Source organism: Dipodomys ordii, unplaced genomic scaffold, assembly GCF_000151885.1.
Source record: "Dipodomys ordii isolate 6190 unplaced genomic scaffold, Dord_2.0 Scaffold218, whole genome shotgun sequence".
Classification (NCBI taxonomy): Eukaryota; Metazoa; Chordata; class Mammalia; order Rodentia; family Heteromyidae; genus Dipodomys; species Dipodomys ordii.
In genome coordinates this window covers 401,675-418,637 of record NW_012267434.1, presented here as the reverse complement: position 1 = coordinate 418,637, position 16,963 = coordinate 401,675, and the positions used below count along the sequence as shown (strand labels likewise).

The window sequence follows — 16,963 nt, the reverse complement described above, 5'->3', positions numbered from 1 at the left end:
CTTGAGCATCTGTGTGCCAAACTGGCACAAAGATACCAGGTGCCAGTGGCTCATGCCTCTAATCCTAGCTACTCAGGAAGCTGAGATCTGAGGATCATGGTTCAAAGACAGCCTAGGCAGGCAAATCCATAAGACTTGAATTTTCAATTAACCAGTAAAAAGTTAGAAGTATAGATGTGGCTCACCAGGTAGAGAGTCTCAACTTTGAACAATAAAAAATAAAGGACAAGCACCTAGGCCTTGAATTCAAGCTCCACCACTGGCACATAATAAACAGCTGGGTGCCAGTGGATCATTCTTGTAATCCTAGCTATTCAGGAGGCTGAGACCTGAAGGCTGAGGTTCAAAGCCAGCTGGGGGAGGAAAGTCCTTGAGACTCTGTGTGTGTGTGTGTGTGTGTGTGTGTGTGTGTGTGTGTGTGTGTGTGTGTGTGTGGTGCGGTGCCAGTACTAGGGCTTAACCTCTGGGACTGAGCTCCGTCCCTGAGCCTCTCTCTGCTCAAGACTAGGGTTCTATCACTTGAGCCACAACACCACTTCGAGCTTTATTTTAAAAAGTAGTTTATTGTAGATAGGAGTCTCACAGACTTTCCTGCCTGGGCTGGCTTTAAACCACAGATCTCAGCCGGTAAGTAGCTAGGATTACAGGGGTGAGCCACCAGAACTCAGAACTTTTCTGAGATTCTTATCTCCAATTAATCACCAAAAAGCCAGAAGCAGAGCTGTGGGTCAAGTGGCAGAGCATTAGCCTTGAGCACAAAAGCCCGAAACAGGGCCCAGGGCCCTGAGTTCAGGCAAGTTCCAGGAAAAAGAATACCAGATGGATTCATTTCCTTGTAGACTGGCTCATCCCCATTCCTTATTTTACAGGCAGAGTTCCTTATTTCTTTAAGTAAATTTTGGGGGGCATATAGACTCTTTTCTGGGTATCTAGCCAGATGAACTGGGCCAGCAAAACTGTATCTCAAAATCAAAGCCTACAGCTGGCTGTGGTAGCCCAGCACTTAAGAGGCTGAGGCAGGAGGATCAAGAATTTGGGGCTGGCTTGAGTTACATCTTAAGTGTAAGTTCTGAACAGGGACACCTCCCTCCCTCTTGGCTAAGTTTCTGCCCAGTATGTGTTACCTAGGTAACTGCCAGACCTGGAAGTAGTCACTTTCCTCTCCAGCTAGATCACAGCCTGGGCCACCTCTGGTCACATGCCTCCCATCTGACCTTAGGAGGCTCCCAGACCTCAGGTCACATAGGATCCAGTGTGGCCACATCTTTCCCCCACCTGGCCACACCTCTTCCTGTTCCTGTACTAGATAAGTTGTGGCCCAGGGGTGGGTTGCCCCCTTCCTTTTTCAGCCATGCTTCTCACTCTGCCATGCATGGCGGGGGCAGCAGTTGGGTAAATAAACCTCTTCTGTCTGAATATCGCATGGTGTTCTCTTCATCAGCTACCTAATGAAACCTACCTATTTAATATACCTTACAGTAAGAACTTGTCTAAATAAATATGTAGTATGTAGAAAAAAAATAAATAAATACCAGAAGAGAGATAAAGTATCTGGTCTCTGAACTAGACACATAAGCTAGGGCAGTAATCTTTTATTATTAAATATTTGGGACTGGCTATATTTTCCTCAATGTGAGGAAAATAGACAAGCTAGTTATGGTTGTCAGAGTTGTTCTTTTTTTTCTTGTGCTGGTCGTGGGACTTGAACTCAGGGCCTGATAGCTGTTCCTGAGCTTTTTTTCACTCAAAGCTGGTACTCTACCACCTGATCCACAGTTCTACTTCTGGCTTTTCTCTGGTTAATTGGAGATAAGTGTCTCACAAACTTTCCTGCCCTTGGAATGAAGATCCTCAGATCTCAGTCTCTCAAGTAACTAGGGTTTCACATGTTGGCCACCAGCATCTGTTTTCTTTGTTGCTGTTATTTTTGTTTCCAGTTTCCTGTAGCAGCTACAATTTGATCTATCACTTGTGAAAACCTAGGTGTGGTTCAAGCTCCCCAAAGCAGGGAAGGAGAGCTTGGTAAGGCACTGTTATTTTGCTTACTGCTGGCCCCTCAGGGTTATGCTTGGTAGCTGTGAAGAATAAAGACAGAACTGTAAGGTTTTAGGCAAGGAAAGAACACGCAGGAGGAGGTAAAGTTGAAGAAGAAAAGTTTATTGGGGTACCTTCCCACGCGAACTCCCTGGTCAGGATCAGAGAGGTCCCACAGAGTCTGGTTGTGGCAGGGTTTGTATGTCCAGGGTCAGCAGGCAACTTGTTTTGCGAGTTTGAACAGTTTCTGGCTAGTACCCGCAAGAATGATTGGGACTGGTGGTGTATAAGGAAGTGGCTTTTCTAGGCTGCCTCTGCCCTCCAGCGCCTGACAAGACCTTTGCCTAGAGACAGGTTAAGGGGACTTACTCCCACTGAGGCACTGGAACAGCAGCTAAACATTGTGAATCACTGTTAAAATGGTATTAAATAACCATTAATATTAAGCCTTTCTTAAAACTTGCCTTTTAATGTTTTATTAGCACATATTGTCTAATAATAAAACTAATAATTAGTAATAATAGCTAATTGTAAGTAATAATATGCTAAGAAATAACAGCATATATTAATTGCTGGGAAGGTGGCTCAGTGGTAGAGCGCTTGCCTTGCATGCCTGAGGCCCTGGGTTCTATTCCTCAGCACCACATAAGCAAAAAGAAAAAAGCCGGAAGTGGCGCTGTGGCTCAAGTGGTAGAGCGCTAGCCTTGAGCTGAAGAGCTGAGGGACAGCGCCCAGGCCCAGAGTTCAGGCCCCACGACTGGACCCCCCCAAAAAAAACAATAAATAAGGGGCTGGGAAAGTGGCTCAGTGGTAGAGCGCTTGCCTTGCATGCCTGATGGCCCTGGGTTCCATTCCTCAGCACCACATAAGCAAAAAGAAAAAAGCCGGAGGTGGAGCTGTGGCTCAAGTGGTAGAGCGCTAGCCTTGAGCTGAAGAGCTGAGGGACAGCACCCAGGCCCAGAGTCAAGGCCTCATGACCAGACCCCAAAAAAATAAAATAAAATAAATAAATAAAAATAAAATAAAATGGTGAGCAAATTTAGTGGATAAGGCGAGGTTTGCCTTTTGGTGGGCAAAATGTGGAGTTTACTGTAAACATGTGCAAAAGGTAGGGTTTACCGTAAGCAAGTGGTGTCACCAGTGGGAGCCAGGTTACAACCTGTTTTATGGGTCAGTCTCTAACTCAACAATTAAGGGTGGGTTAGGTTGTTCATTCTGAGAACTAGGCTCATCAAGTCTAAAAATCCCAAAAACAAAGGCAAAGCTCAAAATGGAATCCTACCAGCTTGGGCCCTATCTCAGGGTCCACTTCAATACAGGTGCAATGTATTTCCAAACTATTTACCTCATTTTTTTTTGTTGTTGTTGTCACTTTTGGGGCTTGAACTCTGGGCCCGGGTGCTGTCCCTCAGCTCTTATGCTCAAGGTTAGCATACTACAACTTTTAGCCAGAGCATCACTTCTGTTTTTCTGGAACTTAATTGAAGATAAGTCATATGGACTTTCTTGCCAGAGCTCGCTTTGAGCTGCGATCCTCACATCTGAGCCTCCTGAGTAGCTAGGATAACAGGAGTGAGCCATCAGCACCCAGCTACCACCATTTTTCTGTTAGGTCTGCCTGGGAAAATGGCCAATTTCTCCTTGCCAGTCTGCACATAGACTCCTCCCTTCCCCTTTGTTTTCCATACAGGACAGCAGGTGTCTTCCCTAGAAGCCTCCCACCACAGCACCTGCCATTACCCAGATGTTTGGCACACTGGGGGGTGGGGGGGGGAAGGCGAGGGGGGTGGGAGGTGGGGGGGGAGGAGGAGTTACCTCCCTTTATCTTAGGTCACATCCTGGATGGCTCCATCATGACCTTCAGACTGTGTGAGGTGATGTCTCTGCAACCACTCTTCCTCCCCACCCTCTCCCGACATTAAACTCAATCCCGCCAAAGTTATCCCTTCTTTCCTTCCCTTCCTTCCTCTCTCCTCATGCTTCCATCTCCTGTGGCCGGCAGTTTGCTCTCCCCCCAATATATATGTCCCTGAGCTCAAGGCTAGCACTCTACCACTTGAGCCACAGCCCCACTTCCAGCTTTTTGGTGGTTAATTGGAGATAAGATTCTAGTGTACTTTCTTGGGCCTGAGTTCAAGCTCTAGTCCCAGCACAAAACAAAAAACAAAATTTTCTTCCATAGTCTTATCTACATGTGATCTCCATCAGTAGTAGTATGGCTGAACTAGTAACAAGCAGAAAGGGGAAGAGGAAAGAAAAGAGGAAGTGGCAGGAGATGACAAGAAGTAAAGAGTAAAGAAAAAAAAAGCCTTAAAGGATCAGAAAAAAAGAAGCACCCAAGCCTTGAGGTCCTAGGCCTGATACCTGTAACAGGAGCCACTGTCAAGGACTGAGGATATCTACAACTTTGCCGGCCTGTAACACTAGTTGTAGCAGGACTATGTCTCAGCACCTAAGGCTTATTGAAGAACTGTAATATTAGATGCCACTTAACTGCTGCTAGAAGCTGAGCGTTATAATAGCTTATAAATACTTGGGCTGCTGGCAGTTAAAGCCCAAAGCAATAAGATTCCAACACAAAGGCTTAGAGCAATAATTTTTTCCTGGCTTCTAAAGCCAGGAGCCATAGATCCCTGCATCTCAGGGCTGGAAGATGCTTCTGGTCTGCCCCTGAAGCCCGCAGGCCTTAAACACTTACGGACTGGGACAACCAGCACTAAGAGAGCTTCTCATCTATCTATGATTACCATGCCAATAGTTAATAATATTAGTTCTTCAGGAAAAGAAAGTCTTCCTGGTATTACTTCATGGCCATGGAGACTCTAAAGTGAAATTGTTTGCATTCTTAAACAATTGGCTAGCCGGGTGCTGGTGGCTCACACCTGTAATCCTAGCTACTCAGGAGGCTGAGATCTGAGGATCATGGTTCAAAGCCAGCCCGGGCAGGAGAGACCCTAAGACTCCTATCTCCAATAAACCACCAGAAAACCGGAAGTGGCGCTGTAGCTCAAGTGGTAGAGCGCTCGCCTTGAGCTGAAGAGCTGAGGGACAGCACCCAGAGTTCAAGCCCCACAACCGACAAAAAAAACAAAACAAAAAAAAACAAAACAAAAAAAAACAAAACAAAAAAAACCAATTGGCTATTTACCCAAGAGCATGAACTCAGAAATATCTCCTCTTGACCTCTCATACTTTTCCTATTACTTGGAGGCCCTACCTACCCTGTATTTGTTTAACTAAGAGAAATTATTTAATGCCAGCAAAACAATGTTCCCTGCCTGGTTTCAAACCAGGACCCTCAGATCTCAGCTTCCTAAGTAGCTAGGATTATAGCCTATTATAGGATTATAGGTCATTAGAATGACCTCTAGTTACAGTTCATGGCTGAGGGCAAAGTAAGACTAGATTGTGTCCTACCAAAAGTGACTAAAATGTCTTTGGATATGGTCAATGTATTCAATTACACAGGCATATTTGTTACAGTTTGGTGGTTATAAGTAAAAACAATGAGCTCTCCTTTGAAAGATTGGAGACACAAACTGCAATCTGAATTTTTTTTTCACAGTTCTGGGGATGGAACCTAGGGTCTCACAAATGACAAGTTAGACAGCTACTCTCTCACTGACTGCTTGCCCAACTCTCCCTCCCACAGAACCAGTTCACCATTTGATCAGGGAAGAGGGGAGAGTTTGTAGGAACAGTTTTTGGAGGACTAGTCTCATGAACTGTAAGACTGGTGACATTATTATTATTATTAATTTTTGCCAGTCCTGGGGCATGAACTCAGGGCCTGGGTAATGTCCTTGAGCTTCTTTTTTGCTCAAGGCTAGTATTCTACCACTTTGAGCCACAGTGCCACTTCTGGCTTTTTCTGTTTATGTGGTATTGAGGAATTGAACCCAGAGTTTTATGCATGCTAGGCAAGCACTCTACCACTAAGCCATGTGATAATTTTCTTCTTGCTACACTTTGTTAGTTTGCACTCCCTCCTTTCCTTCTGTTCTTTGTGTTGGTACTGGGCTTGAACTCAAAGCCTCACGCTCTCCCTGGGATCTTCTGCTCAGGACTAATGCTCTACCATTTGACTCTACTTCCATCTTTTTGCCTGTTAATTGTAAGAGGTTCACAAGAATTTGTCAGCTGGGGCTGACTTTCAACTGCAGATCACAGCCTCTTGGATAGCTAGGATCACAGGCATTAGCTACCAGCTGCCAGGCGTGCTTTTTCTTTGCACCACCACACTTGACAAATTCACTTCAGATTCTTTTTTTTCTGGTCGGTCATTGGGTTTGAACTCTGGGCCTGTGCGCTGTCCCTCAGCTCTTCAGCTAAGTCTAGTGCTCTACCACTTGAGCCACAGCGCCACTTCCAGTTTTCTGGTGATTAATTGGAGATAAAAGTCTCACAGACTTTCCTGCCCGGGCTGGCTTTGAACCCCGGCCCTCAGATCTCAGCCTCCTGTGTAGCTAGGATGACAAGTGTGAGCACCAGCGCCCGCACACTTTGGATTCTTAATCTTATTTCTTCCAGTTGACAGTCACTGATGTTGTCCACAGTAGCTCAGACACGCGGTAGTCAGCCCGCGGCTGACAGCACCCTAAGCTTCCGCCAGATCCTTCACCACCTCCCATCCGAAAAGGTTTAAGCCACACCTCGTATCCTCTGGCGCTAAATATGGGCCAATAAAGCCGCGGGCCCAGGGAAAGAGGCCATCATCCAATGGGGAGCCAGCTCTAGTGTAGAGAACCGCCCGTTAGTGGTGCCTCTGCGCCGCGGGGCCGCGGAGCCGCAGAGGATGCGGGGCACCGCTGCCGGAGGCACGTGACTGGTGAGCAGAGGCAGCCGGCCCCACCTCCTGGTCTGGAGGTAGCGCGATGGACCACGCTTCCAATAGCTCACAGACCTTCCCGTCACGTGCAGTTTTTGCAAGCTCAGCCGCTCCAGGCACGTCACGTGTGAGTGACGTCAGCGCGACGGGACCCTATGGAAAACGAGAGCTACCTTTACAAACCGGGAACTGGTTTATCTCCACAAATGACAGCAGGGAGGGGGCAGGACAGCCTATCACGTGCGCGGGACAGAACGGGGCGGGGAAGCCGCTGGCTCGGGGTGAGCGCCCGGCGCGCGGCGCGCAAGCGCCCTGGGGACCCGGTAGAGGCGGCGGAGGCTGCGGTGGTGGTGGCGGCGGCGGTGGCGGCGGCGAAAGGAGCCGGATCGCTGGCCCGCGTTGGAAGCGGCGGTGGCGGCCATGGCGGCAGATGGAGAGCGTTCCCCGCTGCTGTCCGAGCCCATCGATGGTGGCGCCGGAGGCAACGGTTTAGTAGGGCCCGGCGGGAGTGGGGCTGGGCCTGGGGGAGGCCTGACCCCCTCCGCACCACCGTACGGAGCCGGTAAACATGCCTCACCCCAGGGTAAGCCGGGGCGGGTCTGAGGTGCTCCCGGGAGTACTAGGAGAGGCGAGGAGGGGGCGGGGCCGAGGGCGGAGGCGGGGCCCAGCGCCAGGTGAGAGACTGTTGCACCTGTCACGCCTGAGCCTGCCTTCCGTGTACAGTCGCAAGCAGAGCCGGAAAGGAAGGGAGTTGCGAGGAATCCAATGGAAACACCAATTAGGATGAGCTCACCGAGTTTGATCAGAAAGCCTGAAGACCCTAGAATTTCCTACTCCCGGGAAGCATTTGTAGGGAGTGTCTGTAAGTGATCTAGCCCTTCTTTTTATTTGCTTCCTCTTTCAGCATTTCCCCCGTTCCCTGAGGGGCATCCAGCCGTGTTGCCTGGGGAGGACCCACCCCCCTATTCACCCCTGACCAGCCCGGACAGTGGGAATGCCCCCATGATCACCTGCCGTGTCTGCCAGTCTCTCATCAACGTGGAAGGCAAGATGCATCAGCATGTAGTCAAATGTGGTGTCTGCAACGAAGCCACTGTGAGTTATATATACTACAAAATGAGCCCTGTGTCCTGGATCCTCTTTTTGATCCTTTTTAATTCTGGACCTGGACCAAGAGCTTTTCTTGAAACCCAGTTTCAGTTCCAGGAGTCTTAACCAGCCATTTCCTCCCCAGCTACTCGCCCGTGCTAGTGTCATCGGCCCTCACTTCTACACTTCTGAATACTGAAGTATAGTTCTAATCCTCAAATCTCAGATGATTCTCTCCCTCTCCCTCTCTCTCTCTCTCTCTCTCCCTCCCTCTTCCCCCTCTCCCTCCCTTCCCTCCCTTCTCTCTCCTTTCTCCCCCCCCCCTTATATCTATGATCTCTTTTAAGGAAGTCTATTTTGGAGGGATATGGAAGGGATTAGGATTGGAGATTGGTTTACTGATGTGTTCATTATTTTCTAGCCAATCAAGAATGCACCCCCAGGAAAAAAATATGTCCGATGTCCTTGTAACTGTCTCCTTATCTGCAAAGTGACCTCCCAGCGGATTGCTTGTCCACGTCCCTACTGGTAAGAGGCATAGGTGGGGAAGACAGTAGGTAGTGAAAATTGGAAAGGGGGAAAAAAAAGGATTTATAGAGAATGTAAAGAAGAGAGAGCTTGATATTTATCAAGAAGGAAAAAAGGCAGCTAGATGCCAGTGGTTTGTGCTACTCAGGAAAGTGAGTTCTGAGAAACAAGGTTTGAAACTAACCTAACCAGAAAAGCCAGGGAGACATTTATCTTCAGTTAATCAGCAAAAAGCCAGAAGTGGAGGTGTGGCTCAATAAAGGAAAACCTTTTCTTTGAGGAAAAGCTTTTCTTTGAGGGATAATGCCTAGGTCTTGAGTTTACATCCTAGTACTGACACACACCCAAAAAAGGATATGGGGTTGGGGTGGGGCTGGGGGGACTATGTAGCATAGTATCTTACAACTATCTTCCTTGATTCCTGATAGAAAGATTACTATAAAATGGTATTCTTTAGATTAGAGCCTCTGGCTATGAGATTTATCATGAGGTTTAGTGTGAGTTAGAGACTTTCAGTAGTGTTCTTTCTCAGAGATTCACTATGGTAGGAGGGGGAGGGGGAAGAGGGGTACGGGGACAGACATACGGAAGTACATATTGTCTCCCATGAGCAGAAAAGCCAAGAATTGGATAGAAGGTAGGTAGTGGAGGATGTGAAAGACAGTGTGGAGATATTTTTAGAATAAAAATCCGTTTAAAGATAGCATTTTCCTCCTATATAGCAAAAGAATCATCAACTTGGGACCTGTGCATCCAGGACCTCTCAGTCCAGAACCTCAGCCAATGGGTGTCAGGGTCATCTGTGGGCATTGCAAGAACACTTTTCTGGTGAGGAGGAATTGGAATTTACCCTGGGGGGTAAACTAGGAATACTGATAATGGGACATCTTGAACCCTGTCCTGGAAGGATACCTTTCCCATCTGTCCACTATTCCAAGTTTCTCACTGAAGATTATCTTCCTACCATTAGGTTCTTTTTCTTTTTTCATAGTGGACAGAGTTCACTGACCGAACCTTAGCACGATGCCCACACTGCAGGAAAGTGTAAGTGACCAAGGAGTGTACTGATGATCGAATGATACATGGAGTGAAAAATCTGCTTCAAGTGTCAATTTGCCTCTCCACAGGTCATCTATTGGGCGAAGGTACCCGAGGAAGAGATGTATCTGCTGTTTTTTGCTTGGCTTACTCTTGGCAGTCACTGCCACTGGCCTTGCTGTGAGTAACCTTTTCATTTATCAGCCTCATCATAAACTAAGATTTGAGAAATTGGTATCCTGAAAAATGGTGAGAGAACCAGGCCTGGTGACACACACCTTCAGTCCCAGCACTTGGAAGGCTGAGGTGAGAATCACCAGTTGGAGGCCAACATGGGAACTTAGAAAGATGCTGTCTCAACCCTACTTTCCCTTCCAAAAGGTCGAAAAACTGGGAGGGCGTTCTTAATGAGATTGTCAAAAACTGAAATGATACTGGATACTGCTGGTTCCATCTGAACTCTTAGCTAATCAGGAGACTAAGATCTGAGTCAGGACAGACAAATCCATGACACTCTTACTCCATTTAAAAATCTGAAAATATTAGTGGTTGAGCCCCAGCCTTAAGTTAAAAAGCTAAGCAAGAGCATGAGGCCCTGAGTTCAAGACCTGGTACCAGCACACATACAAAAATCAAAATGATAGTTTTTATTTAAAAATAAAGTCATATTTTGAAGACATTAGGTCAGAGGAAAGTGGCTTGAGTTTCTTCAAGGAAGTCTGGTTCAGTGGGAAGGAATGAAATTCTGGTAGTCTGGAATGGTAGGAGTATTTTTCTGCCTGGGGGAAGGGTAAACTAGCTGAACATCCTGACATTTTGAAAGGTTCCTTAAGGCTGATGAGGAGCAGACTGAAAATTTGAGTTACTACTTCTAGGATTCCTAGGAAGTAGTGAAACATCAAAATCAAAATTAACATTTCTTTTTCTCCTTTCTTATCTATCAGTTTGGAACATGGGAGCATGCACGGCAATATGGAGGTATCTATGCAGCCTGGGCATTTGTCATCCTGTTGGCTGTTTTATGTTTGGGCCGGGCTCTCTATTGGGCCTGTATGAAGGTCAGCCACCCTGTCCAGAACTTCTGAGCCCTCAGTGATTCACAGACTGTGCCTGGCCCCTCCCTAGTGGGGACAGTGACACTACAAAGGGAGCTGGGGTGAAAGGCTTCCAAGGCTTCTGTAAGGAAGCCAAGCAGTTGCCTTCCTTTTTCCTGGGGAGAGGTAGGAATGAACCAAGCCTCTGCTTAGGTTTGGAGGGGTAGATCAGATGGCTGCTGGCTGTATTCCTCCCAGGGTTGGTGTGTTTAGGGTGAAGTAAATGGAACATTGCCCTGGAACTTGGGTCCTAAAGACGGTTCTTCCTGTGTGCTTCCTGAGAGCCATTCCTCTCCCTTACACATTCCAGGGCAGGGTAGGGTGGGCAGCCCTGGGGGATCCCCTCCCTCTTGTGCACCATTAGGACCTTGCTGCTGCTATTGCACTTCACCAGGGGCTGGCTCTGGCCTCAGTACCCCATTTTCTCTCCCCACATTCCACGTCTTGTAGGGGTGGGGTCAGCCGCTGCTCTGTACAGAACCACAGGAACTGATATGTATATAACTATTTAATGTGGGGGTACACTCCCCTAATCCTCTATTTCCCTTATTTCCTCCTTCCAACCTTCCTTATCCCATCCCCGGTTGCAGTATTTAACTGGGCTGGGTAGGGTTGCTATATCTTGGGGGGAGGTTAGGGACTCATCCTGTGCTTGTAAATAAATAAGATTGTGACTGTAACCTCTCATAGTCTTAACTTGTGTGTGTAAGGAAGAATACTGTAAACCACAAAGGGATAAAACACAAAGACAGCAAAGCTCAAACTATGGCCTTTTATTTTTTACATGGATTACTCAAACTTAGTGGCTTTTCTCAGTGTTTAAAAAAATATGGGAGGGCACCCACAAAACAAGAAGCTTGGGACATTCTTACAGGAAAAAAAAAAACTAACTCAGTATAGTTTCTCTAGAGAACTGTTAAGAAGAAATATTTGTGGGTAAGGGAAGGCTGTTTCCCCAGCTCAATGGTTCTTGAATGGTGTCACAGGGCTAGGTACAGGGTAATGGGACAGTGGTCACTGCCAAGGGCCTTGGAACGGATCTTGCTGTCGCACAATGCAGGTAAAAGAGAGTGGGACAACAAAAAGTAATCAAGGCGCCAACCAACGTTCTTGGAGCGAGCATTCATCATGTAAGTCCAAAAAGTGTAAGCGTAGGCTGTGGTGGGATAGAGGTGCCGAAAGCTATCAGCCAGGGGCACCGCCTGCAACAACTCCCCAAAGCCTTGGCGCTCTTGTGGAGTAAAACCAGCATTCTTTTTGTTTCCCTTGGGGTTACGAAGGTCTATTTCTTCATGAGCCACATTGAGGTCCCCACATAGCACAAGGGGTTTGTGAGAAGCCAAGCCCTTGAGAAACTTGCGAAAGGCTTCATCCCAACGCTGCCGGTATTCCAGTCTTACTAGACCCCGACCTGCATTAGGTACATAGGCTGTCACAAGTACAAATGTGTCAAATTCAGCCACAATCACTCGGCCTTCTTGATCGTGTTCCTCCTCACCTACAGAAATGATCAAAACAAGAGCCAGCATTAAAACAAGCAAAGGATCTGGGCACCAGCAGCTCATGACTGGAAGCCAAGCTACTCAAGAGCGTGATATCTGAGGATTGAGGTTTGAGGCCAGTTTAAAATGGAACATCTGTGAGATTCTTATCTCCAATTAACCAGCAAAAAGTGGAGGTGTGGGGGCTGGGAACGTGGCTCAGTGGTAGAGCGCTTGCCTTGCATGCATGAGGCCCTGGGTTCGATTCCTCAGCACCACATAAGCAAAAAGAAAAAAGCCGGAAGTGACGCTGTGGCTCAAGTGGTAGAGTGCTAGCCTTGAGCTGAAGAGCTGAGGGACAGCACCCAGGCCCAGAGTTCAGGCCCCACGACCGGACCCAAACCCCCCCCCAAAAAAAAAGTGGAGGTGTGGCTGAAGTGGTAGAAGAGCACCAACCTTGAGTGAAAAAGCTAAAGAGACAGTGCCCAGGTCCTGTGTTCAAGCTACAGTACACATGTACACACATGCATGTGTGCGCACACACAAAACAAGCATAAGGAAAGCAGAGAACAAAAGAATAAAGCAGGCAAAGCTTGGATACTAATCGCTTGAGAAGAGCTAGCAATTAGCAATCAATAGGACCTTACCAATGCCATAAGAGACTTTGAGTGGGCACTGGCGGGAAAGCAGACCCACACCACTGTATCCTTCCTTGTCTGAGGGAGCTGACCAGTACTGATGCGAGAGTCCAGACAGTTCTTGAAGTTCACCTGGTAGTTTGTTCTCTGAACATTTAGTCTCTTGGAGGCACAGGATATCTGGAGCTTCTTCCTTCACCCACTGAGTAAAAAGAAAAGTGGAAAAACTAGTATATATGGACCAATTGGTGTTAGATAGAAGCTACATGCAAATAATTCAGTCTCTGTGCATAAGGAATTAAACAGTCACAATAAAGCACTTAAAGAATTAAGACCACACAGACTGGTACAGGCCAGTTACTTAGGGAGGCCAGCTTAAACAGGGCAACTTGGGGATGTAGCTCAAGTAATAGGGCACTTGGTTAAGTATTCAACCTCCAAAACTGTAAAAACAAAGTTTAACATGCAGTTCTAAGTAGTTAGAAGCAGTGGGCAGAGAGCTAAGATTTTAAAGTAATTGACAGAAGACATAGTGGAGATAAAATAGAAGTACAGTAAAGTTTTGATACATTCTGGAGAGGAGGAAAGAACAGGAAACAAAAACAGCGGTGAAAATGCAGGAATGGCCACTTAGGGAAGAGCTGAAGTCTCCCTTATACATCTTGCACAAGAAAACTACAGATGGATTAATCTTCCAAATCCTTCTATTAAGCACTGTTTTCCCCTCCTTTTACTTCACTCACATCTAAACCTTTCTTCTTAATCCAGGCGCGAAGCCCATCCACATTCCAGGAGCAGATCTTGAGTGTGGCAGCCTTGCCACTGGGTGAAGTTTTCTGATCTGGAGGGTCCTCATATAGGACTGGACCTTCACCTGCAGCTTCTTTTTCATTTTTCTTTGTTCCCACTTTAGTCTTCTTAGCCTCTGGCTCTATAAAAGTAATAAGACAGGGGCTGGGAAGGTAGCTCGGCGGTAGAGTGCATGCCTTGTAAGCATGAGGCCCTGGGTTTGATTCCTCAGCACCACATAAACAGAAAGAGCCAGAAGTGGTGCTGTGGCTCCAGTGGTAGAGCACTAGCCTTGAGCTGAAGAGCTGAGGAACAGCGCCCAGACCCAGAGTTCAGGCCCCATGACCGGCAAAACAAGACAAAAACAAAAAGTAATAAGACATAGTAATAAGAGCTGGAGATTTTCAACATCGGTGAACAGTGTAGACCCACCCACCCACACCCACACGAAAAATCTGTCAAACTTAGCCGGGAAGGTGGTTCAGTGGTAGAGTACTTGCCTTGCAAGCATGAGCCCTGGGTTCGATTCCTCAACACCACATAAGCAGAAAAAGCCGGAAGTGGCATTGTGGTTCAAGTGGTAGAACACTAGCCTTGAGCTGAAGACCTGAGGGACAGTGCTCAGGCCCAGAGTTCAAGCCCCACGACCAACAACAACAAAAATCTGTCAAACTCTTTTGTGGGTCCCAATTTGCCATCATGCTGGGCTTGTTAAGAAACACAATGCATGGGCCTGGGAAGGTGGCTCAGTGGTAGAGTGCTTGCCTTGCATGCATGAGGCCCTGGGTTCGATTCCTCAGCACCACATAAACAGAAAAGGCTGGAAGTGGCGCTGTGGCTCAAGTGGTAGAGCGCTACCCTTGAGCTGAAGAGCAAGCCCCAGGACCGACACACAAGAAAAAAACACAAGGCAGCTTACAAGGACAGGCTCATTCCTTTCTCCTACCTGTCTTGGGCTCTTCCCCGTCTTCTACTACTGCTCCCTTTTTCCCACGCTTTGGCATCGCTGTAACGAATGTCCTTCGGCAACAGTACCTCGTCGCCCACCTAAGGAATATTTTTACGGTGTTGCCTACAGACGCAAAGAAATCGTGATATCAAATAATGGTGGCGTGAAGGCTCCTCAGCCGGGTGTCCCCGAACCAGCTTCCCCCTTTCCAACGCTATCTGCAATTCTACATCCTCGGTATCTGAAACCCTCCAGCCCCTCACCCATTTTAGATTATTTCGGAGTGCTTGCACCCTCCTTGTAATATTTCTTTCCTGCCAGGTCCTTGATTACAGTACCGTCTCAAGCTTGCAGGTCACAACCCCCAATTAGGCGCTGTTACAGAATAGCAAGGCGAAACCGGACCTACTCCGCCGCCAGGTTGCCTCTTACCGCGAGCACAAAGAATGGAACACACCGCGCACCCACGTGGGTGACTGGCAGGGTCACGAGGTCGAGGGATGTGATGATTGGCTTGTCCGGAACCACGTGACGGATAAAACCCTCCCTCCCAAGCTTGCAGGCCCTGAAAGGCCCCAATGCGTCGCTCCCGGGTGTTTGTCTTTGAGCCTGACTCACAACTCATTTTGTCAACCTCATTCAAGACCCGTGCAAGGTGCCAGGGGAAAGAACGCGGAGGACGTGGCTTGGCTAGGCCAGAGGAAAACAGAGAAGAGAATAGGACTGACCTTAAAAGGAGCCTAGTCGGTGTCCCGGGCATTTACGAAGACAGCTCCTTGGGGCCTTGAGGCCGCGTTTCCGGTGGCGCCGGCGTTGCACCCGCAGGATTTCTGGGCCGTTTGGTGTGCGCTTGCTGTGCGGTACTCAGCAGGCTCGTCTTCCGCCGAGTCCTGGCCTTTGGCCAAGTAGTCTGTAGGGAGGGCCTGGACGGCGCTCCACTGGAGCTGCGCCAATGCCAGCAGTGCTGGGATTCGAAGGTAGTGCCAACAAGATTGGCGTGGGAGTGGTGCGAGATGGCCGGGTGCTGGCCAATCCGCGGCGGACGTACGTCACTCCTCCGGGCACCGGTGAGTGCGCGGGGCCGGGTGCCTCCGCAGGCTTCCTACACAGCTCCGCTCTCCATCTCCGTAAATGCTGACGAACGGGGCCCGGGGACGCACCGTCTCCTTTTACAACTGTTTTGTGGTATTTTTTGTGAGCATCTCGTTCTGTTGCTCTGGCTGGTCTCGCCATCGCCGATGCTGCGGTCACGACGGAACCTCAAAACTCCTTGCCCCCGTTACAGTTTTTGGTTCTCAGCATTGTTGCAATCAACGTTATACGTCATTGAACTAGAGTTTATTAAGTTTTTATTGAGCGTCTTGGAGTGCGTGCGTGTATGACTGTGTTTGCTGAGCATTGGAAAATAAATGTGTGACTCTGCTGTGCCGTTGAGCATAACGGATTTTTTTTTGGGGGGGGGGGAGTCGGTCATGGAGCTTGAACTCTGCACCTGGGCGCTGTCCCTCAGCTCTTCAGCTCAAGGCTAGCGTTCTACCACTTGAGCCATGCATCACTTCCGGCTTTCTGAGTGGTTTATTGGAGATGAGTCTCACAGACTTTCCTGCCCTGGCTGCCTTTGAACCGCTATCCTCAGATCTCAGTCTCCTGAGTAGCTAGGATTACAGGCGTGAGCCACCGACGCTTGGCCATAACGGATTTTTAAAACGCTACAGCATGATAAATAGTGTACTGAAATAGAATAAAAATACAGCCGAGCACTGGGGGCTTATGACTGTGATCCTATTCAGAAGGCTATGATCTGAGGATCGAGGTTCAAGCTGGCCTGGGCAGGGAAGTCCATGAGACTCTTAGCTCCAATTAACCATTAGAAAAGAGGAAGTGGTTCTGTGACTCAAAAGTAGAGTGCTAGCCTTGAGCAGAATTGCTCAGGGACAGCGCCCAGGCCCAGAATTCAAGCCCTAGACAGACAAACATACATACTTAGGAGAGGGAAGAAGAGAACATGAGAACTGAAGGATTGTGGTGTTTGTGTTCAGTAATGTTTTGGGCACTGTTCTTTATTCTCAAATTGAGAAAACTATTACTAGTTTTACTGGGTCTTGGTACTAAGTGAAAATAGTAAACACTGTATAATTCTGTGTGTTTGTGTGTGTGTATACGTACCAGCATGCACGCAGGTACAAAGAATTAAACTATTGCCATACCACTTGAGCAGTGTCTCCACTTCCAGCTTAATGCTAGTTAATTGGAGATGAGAGTCAGAAGGCTGGCTCCTAAACTCAAATCTCTGTCTCCTGAATAGATAGGATTATAGATGTAAGATAACTTTTAATATTATTTGCAAGCTAGTATAGCTTGCCCATCATGCCCCCAAACAACCCACACACAGGGGAGGACAACCCAATGAAGTCAGGTATTAATATGACAGATTACGTTCTAGGAGTATATATATATTTGTTTCTTATTTCTTTCTTTCTTTTTTTTTTTTTTTT

At 47.7% G+C, this 16,963-nt stretch overlaps 3 protein-coding genes across 6 annotated transcripts in view; 2 read left to right on the top strand and 1 right to left on the bottom strand.

The window, feature by feature from the left end:
- The first annotated feature begins 7,007 nt into the window (after window positions 1–7,007).
- On the top strand, window positions 7,008–11,291 carry Tmem55b (transmembrane protein 55B). 2 transcript variants are annotated; one of them, XM_013035707.1, is made up of 7 exons: window positions 7,008–7,424; window positions 7,767–7,957; window positions 8,373–8,479; window positions 9,202–9,307; window positions 9,471–9,523; window positions 9,607–9,697; window positions 10,462–11,291. In XM_013035707.1, exons 1-7 carry the CDS (start codon window positions 7,283–7,285, stop codon window positions 10,600–10,602), a joined length of 831 nt encoding a protein of 276 aa, XP_012891161.1. In that variant the 5' UTR covers window positions 7,008–7,282; the 3' UTR covers window positions 10,603–11,291. The 2 variants fall into 2 exon arrangements, with proteins under 2 accessions (XP_012891161.1, XP_012891160.1); XM_013035706.1 differs by having other exon boundaries at window positions 7,008–7,445.
- Window positions 11,292–11,369: 78 nt separating this feature from the next.
- On the bottom strand, window positions 11,370–14,960 carry Apex1 (APEX nuclease (multifunctional DNA repair enzyme) 1). 3 transcript variants are annotated; one of them, XM_013035705.1, is made up of 5 exons: window positions 14,901–14,960; window positions 14,466–14,591; window positions 13,474–13,661; window positions 12,740–12,932; window positions 11,370–12,109 (listed from the first exon to the last, which is right to left on the bottom strand). In XM_013035705.1, exons 2-5 carry the CDS (start codon window positions 14,521–14,523, stop codon window positions 11,592–11,594), a joined length of 957 nt encoding a protein of 318 aa, XP_012891159.1. In that variant the 5' UTR covers window positions 14,524–14,591; window positions 14,901–14,960; the 3' UTR covers window positions 11,370–11,591. The 3 variants fall into 3 exon arrangements, with proteins under 3 accessions (XP_012891159.1, XP_012891158.1, XP_012891156.1); XM_013035704.1 differs by lacking the exon at window positions 14,901–14,960 and adding an exon at window positions 14,807–14,886; XM_013035702.1 differs by lacking the exon at window positions 14,901–14,960 and adding an exon at window positions 14,732–14,809.
- A 252-nt stretch (window positions 14,961–15,212) lies between these two features.
- Window positions 15,213–16,963, top strand: part of Osgep (O-sialoglycoprotein endopeptidase) — a 10,900-nt gene continuing 9,149 nt past the window's right edge. Inside the window, exon 1 of the mRNA XM_013035686.1 lies at window positions 15,213–15,535. Within this exon, the coding sequence (XP_012891140.1) occupies window positions 15,421–15,535 (115 nt within the window). The 5' untranslated portion in view covers window positions 15,213–15,420. The remainder of the gene's footprint in view (window positions 15,536–16,963) is intronic.